This window comes from Leuciscus leuciscus (genome assembly GCF_965113295.1).
Source record: "Leuciscus leuciscus genome assembly, chromosome: 4".
In the NCBI taxonomy this organism is placed as follows: domain Eukaryota; kingdom Metazoa; phylum Chordata; class Actinopteri; order Cypriniformes; family Leuciscidae; genus Leuciscus; species Leuciscus leuciscus.
In genome coordinates this window covers 15173424-15184342 of record NC_138728.1, presented here as the reverse complement: position 1 = coordinate 15184342, position 10919 = coordinate 15173424, and the positions used below count along the sequence as shown (strand labels likewise).

Genomic DNA, 10919 nt, shown 5'->3' with positions numbered 1-10919 from the left:
GCGCGTCTGTCCTTCTGTTCCCCGGACAGGGCAGTCAGTTCGTCGGTATGGGAAAAGGAATGTTGAAGTATGGAAATGTCAAAGAGATGTTTGCTGTCGCTCAGAAGGTGCTTGGTTATGACCTGCTGTCACTCTGCTTGAATGGACCCGAGAAAGATCTGATGAAGACTGTTCATTGCCAGCCAGCTGTGTTTGTCTGCTCACTTGCTGCTGTGGAAAGACTGAACCATGAAAATCCTGCTGTAAGTTATTCGCAATATCAGAATAGTTATGACGGGACAGCTCATCAATTAGTATTGGCAGTGCTGTGCATGTATAATTAATATATGAGCATGTGGTCAGAACTTATGTAAAACCCATTGACCTTATAGGCTATTGAGAGCTGTGTGGCTGCAGCAGGGTTTAGTGTTGGTGAATTTGCTGCTTTGGTCTTCTCTGGTGCAATGAACTTCGCTGAAGGTAAAACTCACCCTTATGTTTATAAAAAAAACATACAAAATTAGCTTTGAATAGCAGTAGTCTTCCTTTTCTTAAGTTAGTAGACATGTAGGTGCAAAGTTACTTATAGTCAACAGAATGTGTTAAAGGTATAGCGGAGGATCTTTCCAAATTTTAGATAAGACCCGCCCTCTCCACTTTTTGAAAAGTTTGATTGATTCACCAGAATGATTGACAATTAGGAGGACCAATAGTATAGGTTACCCACCAGGAAGTAAAACATCCTCCGCTATACTTTTAAAGGGACCATCAAAATGAAGTGAATCCAAATATTATTTCACTTTTTTATTTTGAGTTGGCAGTAAAATATGACCTAGAGCCCTGGACATGTCATTAACAATTTTCAGGAGATTCACACACATTTATTTGATCAAAAGGCCCTGTTCTGTGCTCACAGCTTTGTTTGCAGTAAAGGTGAGGGCAGAAGCCATGCAGAAGGCCTCCGACCAAGTACCTAGTGGCATGTTGTCTGTGATTGGCCGACCTCAGGCCAATTACAAATTCACCTGCGTCCAAGCTAGGGAGCACTGTTTGTCTCTTGGTATCCAAGAGCCAGTGTGTGCCATTGCCAACTACCTTTTTCCAGATGGGAGAGTAATAGCTGGCCACAAAGAGGTAAGATTCATCATTTGAAATAAATGCAAAAAGACCAATACACTAAGACCAGGAATAGATTAAATATTAAATATAAAAAAAAAGAGTAAATAGATTTTGAACTCATGTAACCAAAAACATAATTGTTAAGCCTTTCCATGCTTTTAACAGACATTCTCTCACACAGGCTTTGGATTTCCTTCAAAGCCATTCCAGAGAGCTGAAATTCATGAGAACGCGACTACTGCCGGTTAGCGGGGCCTTTCACACGGCACTGATGGAGCCGGCGGTCGAGCCTCTGAGAGACGTCCTCAGACAGATAGAGGTACGGCGACCCGAGATCTCCGTTCACTCCAATGTGGACGGCAAGCGGTACATGCATGACAAGCACGTACGGAATCAGCTGGCCAAACAGCTGGTGTCTCCGGTGAAGTGGGAGCAGACGCTGCATGAGATTTATGAAAGATCCCAGGGGCAGGAGTTTCCTCACACCTATGAGGTGGGACCTGGTAGACATTTGGGTTCAACGCTACAGAAGTGCAATATGAAGGCCTTTAAGAACTATACGCATGTAGATGTTACACTGACAGAGGATTGATCAGTTGTTGTGCAGTCAATCTGTTGTCTTTTTGCTGATAAATACAAAGAAACGACACACTTTGTTTTCTTTTTTAAAACTTTTATTGCGCTTTGATGGTTTGGAAAGTCCAGCTTCCAGCATACAGAAATGCTTTTAGAGGAAGAGGTAACAATTCATTGGCCCAATTATCCAGCAATAGACCCAATACACACACACACAAAACATTTTAAACTTGCGAAAACCTGCACATATATGTATATGTGAACCAGCACTTAATTTGAATCAGTTATAAAAGCAAAATAAGAAGTTTTCTTTTTAAAAAAATCAGCAAAATGGTTATATTTGAGCCAAAGACCAGCTCTTGACCCCCTCACTGTCACATTCAGTCTTCATATCCATACTAAGTTACAAGGAGGATAGACACAGTGGCCAGTAGTAAAGCAGACGCCAGTATGCATGTGGTCCTGCGAGACCAGTCAGAAACGTTGGGCACCTGAGAAAATATAATTAAAATGAATAAATAATTACATTTGTTTTATACCACAGTTTCACTTAAATTCCACAGTCATGTAAAACCTGAAAATATGAAAGCATTCTTTCTAGGCCTGTGCATTTCATTTAAATTAACAAAATACAACAACAACAAAAACATGGACATTTCTGTAGTGAATATATTTTTGTCTACTTATGCATGGCTATAAAATATGAATTAGACTTTGTAAATGTTTGTGAAAGAAAAATGGAAAAATCATTATATTTAAAAAACGTAGGAATCCTCAAATATTGACTCCAATTTATTTACACTAATGTTCAAAAGTGGTCAGTAAGATTTTTTTATTTTGAAAGAAATTAATACTTTTATTCAGCAAGGACTTATTAAATCGCTCAAAAGTGACAGTAAATTAAAAAAAATCTGTAATGTTATGAAAAAATCTAAATCAAGTAAATGCTGTTCTTTTGAATTTTGTATTCGTCGCAGAATCCTGAAAAAATGTATCACGTTTTACACAAAAATATCCAGCAGCGCTACTGTTTTCAACAACAATAAGAAATGTTTCTTGAGCGGCAAATCGTCGTATTAGAATGATTTCTGAAGGATCATGTAACTCTGAAGTTATGATGCTGAAAATCCAGCTTTGCAATCACAGGAATGAATTACATTTAAAAATGTTAAAATAGAAAACAACTATTTTAAATTGTAATAATATCTCACAATATTACTTATTGCAGAAGAGACCTCTTTCAAAAGCATTAAAAAAAAATATTACCAACCCCAAACATTTGAACAGTAGTCTATACTGGATTAGTCTATGACTATAACCAACTGGACTTTTTGAGTGTCTTTACCCAAGATTTATACATATTTACATCTACTTACAGACACACACAAACAAATATTGTCCTTACCCTGGCTGCCCACTTCTTAGCCTCCTGACAGCCATTTTGAAGCTGTGGAATCAACCAGGATGTCCTCAACATTGGCATAATTTTAGACCCCCAGAGGTTTCCGATGATCCTGCTTATTACAGTAATAACAAACCACACCGAACTGTCACTCTCTTTATTTGAAGCATCCTAAATGGATTGCTTTTGGCATTTGAGCATGTGGGATGCTCAACTCACCCAGAGAACGTTGTCCTGGTTAGGACGTAAAGATATACCCCAAAATTAAAGGGCTGCAATTGGACTGGCAAGTTGTCACGCCATTTGAAGTCCAAGTCGTCCCCTATCCGAGCCAGCTGTCGTCCAATAAGCCGGGTGACTCTGATATTCAGACCAAAAAAGATTAGTGTAAAATATTATTTTGTATTTCACAATATGTTTCAATCTGAACAAATGGTTACCTTATATTATTGGCATAGACAATGTTGTGGTCTACATCACCAGGTCCAGCCTGGAGGGATGTGGCGTTTTTCGGCTGTCTCGTTTCTTCCACCATCGTGTTCTGAAAGGTGTGATCATGTTTATGACACTAATTCAACCGTCTCTTGCATCACATTTAACCATTAATTTGCCTGAATACCATTTTCTATTTCCTTTCTCTGCTGCGGTTCTTTATTTTGTTTGCGTGGAGGAAGAGGACTTTGTTATTTCACCCTGCCCTTTGTGGTATCACGTGACTTGATCCAGCAGCTATTGCTTTCAACGGACTAGTATCACTCTGTAAACACACAGGCCATGTGACCTGAGGACACAGGGTGTGTCTGTGTATTGCTGCCATGGTATTAGAACATGACATCATTGCACATACAATGAAGTTTTTGAAAAACACCTGCAGCCATAAACACAGCTTCCCGCAATGCTAAAGGACTCTGCTCTTCTGTGGTAATACAAATAAAATGGCGCAGACATGCACAGTTCATAAAGCTGACTCAGTCCTCCTCGCCTTCGGCCTTACTTTCACTATTTGATGATATGAAAGAGCATGTGATTAAAATACATTTTGATTGTTTATAGTATAAATAACACATTTATCATTTATGAGGGTCTAGTAGAAGAAAAACAAACTTGTTTTCATTCTCCTTCATGTGACTGTTGAAATCATCAGGTTTAATGCAAATTCTCATTCAAATCAGCCAAACTGCTCAAAGCCGAACTGAACTATTTTTCTGAACAATTACATTGTTTGTTTGACGTAAAACCTAAAGCAGAGCGTGAAAGATGTTTTCTGTGTGATAACACAGGCTATTATGTCCAAATAAACTGTGACGCAGTCATCATTCTGAGAGACCAGGAAATTATTTTACTTTTTTTTTTAAAAACAATCTTAATTTCTGACTTTTACATTTCTAAAACCGTTTTTATTTTACTGCTTAATCTTATCAAAACATGTATATTTAAATATGACGTCATCTTTAGATAGCTACAAAGTACTAGTTTTCATCCTAAGGCATGCTAATGAATATTTTAAATCGTTTTTAATCTATAACTACTTGAATGTTTCTAACTGCGAATTTCATCTTGTACTCATTGTCAGCAGTCAAAATGTTCATAACAAAGGACAGGTGCATAATGGAAAACAAAAGCAAGATCATACCTTGTTTGTAGATTAAAACGGACGCCGCCCTGCAACATTTCAAGAAATAATTTCATTTTGAAGGAATATTTGTTTTAAGCATTGTGAGAAATATATATCAATGACAATTTTCTGTGACTTACAGCAGCGTCCTTTAATCTTGGTGTCTTGCTGTGATGTGTCTCAGTAATGCAGTGATCACCTGGAGCCACGCCTGCAGCTTACACTCAGGAAGTGTCACTTTCATTTCTGACCAATAGAGGACACTAAAGGGTTTGATATCACTACATTCATTCATTCATTCATGATCTCATGCTTTGGACCAAAACAGACTTAGAGACTCTGGGCGTTTTTTACATTTCAAAAACCCAATGACTTTCATTTTCCATCTGTCTCTGGTAAGTAAATATTTTGAATATTGTTGATGTGGGTCTGTGAATTCTCAGAAGTACGTTATTTAATAGTATGGTATACAGGCCAAGCAACAACAAGAAAAGAGCTTTTTGGCAGAAAACACTTAATATGGGTTTGGTTCATACAGGGATAAAGATTTACCCCATGTGTAAAATGAAATACTCTGCTGTATCTTTAATGCTGTGGGCCTAATGTTCTGCCAGAGGTCCTGGACATCTTGTTCAGATACATGGCATCATGGATTCGATCAAATACCAACAGATAAAAAATCAAAACCTGCCAGCCTGTGCTAGTAATCTTATAACGGGCCATGTTTGGATCTTCCAACAGGACAGTGATCCAAAAACAAACATCAAAATCAAAACAAAAATGGGTCACTGAGCACACAACCAAGCATCTGCAATGGCCATCCCAGTCCCCAGACCTGAACCCTATAGAAAATGAGTGGGGTGAACTGAAGAGAATAAGCGCCAACATGGATCTGGGAATCTGAAGGATCTGGAGAGATTCTGTATGGAGGAATGGTCTCTGATCTCTTGTCAGGTGTTCTCCAAACTCATCAGGCATTATAGGAGAAGACTTATCTTGTTTTAGAATAATAGCAAACACATCAAAGCAATCCAATTATATAAAAAAGTATGTGAAATATATAAAAATGTTACTTTTGTGAAGTTCATCTTGGAATGGTTTTTAAACACAGGAGTTCACATAAAAGCTTGACATTTGTCGGCTGGTTTTCCTTTACTCTGCTCCAACACATACGGTGACAAATTTAGTGTTTCCCAAAAGTTTGCTGCTTCAGTTGCTTGTGGTGTTGATTCACATTGTTTGTAGATTATTATGTGGATGCATTGGGGTTTTTTTGGTAAAAAAAAAAACAGCTTTATCACAAAAATCCAAATTTCAGTTTATTGTCTGCGGCACAAAATAACCAGCTAACATTATTTCACATTATTATTTCACATTATTGGATTATAAGCGCAGACTGGTTGCTATTAAAGGAAGTGCTTTCAATCATTGTGTTGTGTTAGCAATGGTCAACTCTAACCCTAACATGCAGCCATCATCGCTTTGCATCAAAATGGCCTCACATGCAAGGAAATAGCTGCAAATAATATTGCACCTGAAAGAAGCATTTACTGTATAATCAAGAACTTCAAGGAGTGCGGTTTAACTGCAATGAAGAAGGCTTCAGGACATCCCAGAGTGTCCAGCCAACTCTCTGGACCTTAAATCCCATTGAGAACCTGTGGTTAATCCTCAAAAGGCGAGTGGACAAGAAGTAGTCCACAAATTGTGATTATCTCCGAGCATAAACAAGGCAAGAATTGATCGTCATCAAGCTGATTTCCAGCATGCCAGATCGAATTGCACAGGTTATGAAGATGAATAGTCAACATCATAAACACTGACTCTCTGGATATTGAATGTTTTTGTCAATAAAAGCTTTTAAAACGTATGAAATGCTTATCATTGTTTTCCAGTATACCATAGAAACAATCATCAAAAAAATAAATAATAATAATACTGAACAAAATTTGTCACTACCAATACATTTAGCCACGTCTGTACATTAAACGAAAATTTTAAATTCACAACTGCTTTGTGAAGAAATTCAGATGTAAACAATAATTTCAAGCATAACCTTACATTCATTTATTTAATGGTTTTGAAGGGTTTTATTTTGCTTGGAAACCAATCAGAAACGTTTCGTTTTATTTTGAAAACAACCAGATACTTTTATTTTGAAATGTAGAAAACGGAAGCGCCGTCGAACGCTGGCTTCACATAGTTATGGACCACAGTGGTAAGGAGGGAAATTTATGGTTTTCAATCTTAGGTTTATTTTACCCAAAACGCATTTCTTATAACCACAAAATAACTGTGCTGAACTTTTACATATGTTTGCGTATGGAAAGACGAGCTACATCTTGTGTATGCCTGGTTAAAGACCTTTTCCTATATCACTATCGGTTATGGCCTCTATGTCAATGTGGCGTTTATCTTCCTGATTCCATTTGATTCCGTTTATTCAATATCTTAAAAAAAGCCTGCATCATGATGTAAATAAATACAGTCTTTGAGGTTATTTAGGGTAACCTAATCGCGTCTGAGCTGAATTTTGTTGTATCGCTCACATCAGTTTCAATGTTTACCTAATAGAAATATCGTCTTATTTATGCACAAATGCAAATGTTTAATCTGTTATCTAGTTATATTTCGAATGAATCGATACAGACTGCATGCATATGCGTTTTATTCAGCGCTACTCAAATGTCTCAGTTTGTGATTGGTTAAAGGGATAGTTCACCCAAAAATGATTATCTTTTGTCATCATTTACTCACCCTCAAGTTGTTCCAAACCTGTATGAGTTTCTTTCTTCTGCTGAACACAAAAGATATTTTAAAGAATGTTGGTAATCAAACATTTGACGGCACCCATTGACTTCCAGTAGGACAAAAATACTATTGAAGTCAATGGCTACTGTCTGGTTACCAGCATTTTTTTAAAATATCTCCTATGTGTTCAACAGAAGAAAGAATCTCATAAAGGTTTGGAACAACTTGAGGGTGAGTAAATGATGACAGAATTTTCATTTTGGTGAATTATCCATTTACAATCAAGACGTTCGCTGATTATGTACCGTTATTAACAACTAATTAAGGTGCTGTTTTTTGTTCTTCATTGCAGACAATGATATGCAGGGTACGGATGGGCCGTTAGGTGGTCCTGATGTCAGGAGGCGGATCCCAATCAAACTTCTTCCCAAACAGGCCAGGAATAAACCTGTCCCACGACCACAGAGACCAGCGGGACGGTTACCACCCAAAGCTCATTCTGTAGAAGAAGGTATTATCTATATATTTTCATTGACACATTTGTCTACATTTTATCAAGCATATTATCAGATATTATGATGCACTACAAATGGAGCTTGTTTTTCTGCCAGAAGGGTTTAACTTCAAGCAGGAAGACCGATTTGATTGTGGTGTGAAAGCAGGAGACGCATTTGCAACTCAGCGTCGGTTCCCACAGCAGCTCTACTGGGATTACAAGGTACATCTATATAAATATATATTGTAAAATGTACTTACCTCTCGATTGCTCATGTTTGAAGTGTTGTGGTCAATCTTGTTTTTTTGTTTTTCTAGCTAAACTTGATCGGTGAAAAGGATGAGACACCTGTCCATTTTTGTGACAAATGTGGACTGCCAATTAAAACATATGGCCGCATGGTGAGAGCAGTTGATGTGTAACAAATGTTCAGTTTACAAGTGACAGCTTTTTGGTGACGTCATATTATTTCTTTGCAGATCCCATGTAAGCATGTTTTCTGCTACGAGTGTGCATTGCATCATGAAAGGAAGGGTGATAAGATGTGTCCAGGGTAAGAATAAGAAGCAGTTTTTACCTCTACTTAAGCGTTTGCATACAATAATGCCTTATACTGTTGTTTAATACTAATAGAGAATGCTTGGCTTGATGCAGATATAGGACTGGATTATATACCCTAATGTTCAAAAGTTTGGAGTCTGTACTTTTTTCTTTCTTTTTTTTGAAAGAAAGAAATGGTTTTATTCAGCAAGGATGCATTAAAGTGATCATTAAACTGACAGTAAAGACATTTTTAATATTACAAAAGATATCTATTTCAAATAAATTCTGTTCTTTTAAACATGAAAGAATCATGAAAAAGCAACTGTTTTCAACATTGATAATAATATGGTTTGTACTAATGTTCATAACGTTGATGTTTTACTGATGCTTCTCCATATGTCCTCTCTGTTTCCAGTCTGAACATGTACAGCTGTACAGACCCGGTCCAGCGGATTGAACAGTGCCAGCGTGGCTCTCTCCACATGTGTAGTATCGTTCAGGGTTGCAAACGCACCTATCTGTCCCAGAGGGACCTGCAGGCCCACATCAACCACCGACACATGCGGTCCGGCAAGAGCTCCAGCAGCCGCTCCGACCCTCTCCACCTTCCTCCAGCCTCGGAGGTGTCCGACCGCTTCCGCGTGCCTCCGCCTCACCTGCCCAAGCCCCATGTGCTCATCCCTCCTCCTCTGGCTCATCAAGGTCACGACCCCTACAGCCAACCTCCCTCTTCCTCCCACGATGACCACCGACCTCCGCAAGGCCAACCGCCGGGAGACATGGGGCCATCTCGCTCTCTCTCTCAGGAGACCTTCCGCATCTCGACCGTCACCACGCGAAAGCACAGCAACCTCATCACGGTTCCCATCCAGGACGATTCTGCGAGCTCCGGACCATCACGTGACACACTTTCCCAGCCCGGCAACGCTCCACCCCCTCACCATCACCCCGGAGACTATCCAGGTCAGCCCGTCGTGACCCATCCGCATCACATGATGGCACCACCTCAGCAGCACTACGGACCCCCTCCGCCCCCTCCCCCCATCAATCACCCCATGCCGCACCCGGGACAGGGCTCTAACACACCTCACATGGTTTTCAACCAGGCCCCTCCGCCACTGTCGTCTGTCCCCCCACCCATCACCCCGCCTCCCGGACACCTCATTGGTCAGATGCCCCCGTTTATGAACCATCCACCACCCGGGCCGCCCCCTCAACACGGTGGACCCCCTGTCAACGCCCCGCCACCCCATCATTACAACCCCCAGTTTCCTGAGGACAAGAGCACACTCAGCCCGCCGTTTAACCAGCCGGGGGGCATGAGTCCAGGAATGTGGCCGGCCCCCAGGGGTCCTCCTCCCCGAATGCAGGGTCCCCCTCCACAGGGACAGATGCCGGGGCCGCATCACCCGGATCAGGGCCGCTACAGACCATATTACCAGTAATAACGTGTTTTTGTTGTTGCTAAACAAAGCGATTTAGTATGTAAACTTGGCAGGGATTCGAATGCATATTTTATAGTCTGAAAATAATAACTGTATAGTAGAGATCAGTACTGAGTGGTGTTTTAAATCTTGTCGTCAGATATTCAAACATTTACTTTTCAATAATTGAGCCCATACATGCTGCATTTTAGGGGCTTCTGTTGATTGTTGAATGTTTCTTGAATGTAATCAAAATTAAATGTACAAATTAAATGCGCTTTTATTGCGTTCATCTACTCTCTCACCTAGTGTCTTAAATTCAATTAAAAAAAACAAAACAAAACAATATATCTTGGTATGTCTTGATAAAAATGAGCTTGGAGTTTATATTAAATATTTTGAATGGTCCTGAAAGTTTGGCTGAAAACAGACAGGTAAATGTTATACATGATTGGAATTGATGTAAAACCTACATGTCTCAAATGTTTACATATTCACTGTCTATAACATGTAAATTAAAAAAAGCAGGTAGTGTGTAGTTCTTTTACTTTTATTACAATACATTTGTTTACAAACACATTCATAATAAAAATCACCTTTATTGACATGACAGGATTTTCAAAAGCAAAATACATACATTAATACATACATAATTCTAGTATTGAATTATGGTCTGTCCAAAACACTACAGAGGAAATTGGATATGAATTCATTGAAATATGAATTGTTAAACTTTACACAAACTTTACATAAATGTATAAAGGTAATAAGTAACAAAGGCACTGCAACATACATTTTTGCTGGGATAGTGTGGACTTCACAGGAGAAGAGAAGCCGAAAAATGATTAAAGCTAAATTAAACACTGAAACTCAGTTTAATGACGAGACAAAGCTGTAAATCTATCATAATCGTTTAGCACATTACATTTACCATTTCCGCAATATAATTCAGCTAGCTCGTAAAGTTTTTGATTGGTCCGTCTTGAATTCCGATTTCAGAAATCCATCCGCACT

The 10919-nt window shown here is 39.0% G+C and overlaps 3 protein-coding genes across 5 annotated transcripts in view; 2 read left to right on the top strand and 1 right to left on the bottom strand.

Moving 5' to 3' along the window:
* Positions 1-1696, top strand: part of mcat (malonyl CoA:ACP acyltransferase (mitochondrial)) — a 2160-nt gene extending 464 nt beyond the window's left edge. Inside the window, exons 1-4 of the mRNA XM_082167850.1 lie at positions 1-242; positions 372-459; positions 896-1113; positions 1280-1696. The exon at positions 1-242 is cut by the window's left edge and continues 464 nt beyond it. Of these exons, the coding sequence (XP_082023976.1) occupies positions 1-242; positions 372-459; positions 896-1113; positions 1280-1690 (959 nt within the window). The 3' untranslated portion in view covers positions 1691-1696. The remainder of the gene's footprint in view (positions 243-371; positions 460-895; positions 1114-1279) is intronic.
* Positions 1697-1750: 54 nt separating this feature from the next.
* On the bottom strand, positions 1751-4928 carry bik (BCL2 interacting killer). 2 transcript variants are annotated; one of them, XM_082167880.1, is made up of 6 exons: positions 4832-4928; positions 4710-4738; positions 3517-3617; positions 3296-3436; positions 3080-3188; positions 1751-2165 (listed from the first exon to the last, which is right to left on the bottom strand). In XM_082167880.1, exons 3-6 carry the CDS (start codon positions 3609-3611, stop codon positions 2073-2075), a joined length of 438 nt encoding a protein of 145 aa, XP_082024006.1. In that variant the 5' UTR covers positions 3612-3617; positions 4710-4738; positions 4832-4928; the 3' UTR covers positions 1751-2072. The 2 variants fall into 2 exon arrangements, with proteins under 2 accessions (XP_082024006.1, XP_082024005.1); XM_082167879.1 differs by having other exon boundaries at positions 3080-3191; positions 4832-4924.
* A 1939-nt stretch (positions 4929-6867) lies between these two features.
* On the top strand, positions 6868-10209 carry cbll1 (Cbl proto-oncogene-like 1, E3 ubiquitin protein ligase). Of its 2 annotated transcripts, none has more exons than XM_082167837.1 (6): positions 6868-6909; positions 7795-7953; positions 8057-8160; positions 8256-8339; positions 8418-8491; positions 8897-10209. In XM_082167837.1, exons 1-6 carry the CDS (start codon positions 6897-6899, stop codon positions 9924-9926), a joined length of 1464 nt encoding a protein of 487 aa, XP_082023963.1. In that variant the 5' UTR covers positions 6868-6896; the 3' UTR covers positions 9927-10209. The 2 variants fall into 2 exon arrangements, with proteins under 2 accessions (XP_082023963.1, XP_082023962.1); XM_082167836.1 differs by having other exon boundaries at positions 8054-8160.
* The last annotated feature ends 710 nt before the right edge of the window (positions 10210-10919 follow it).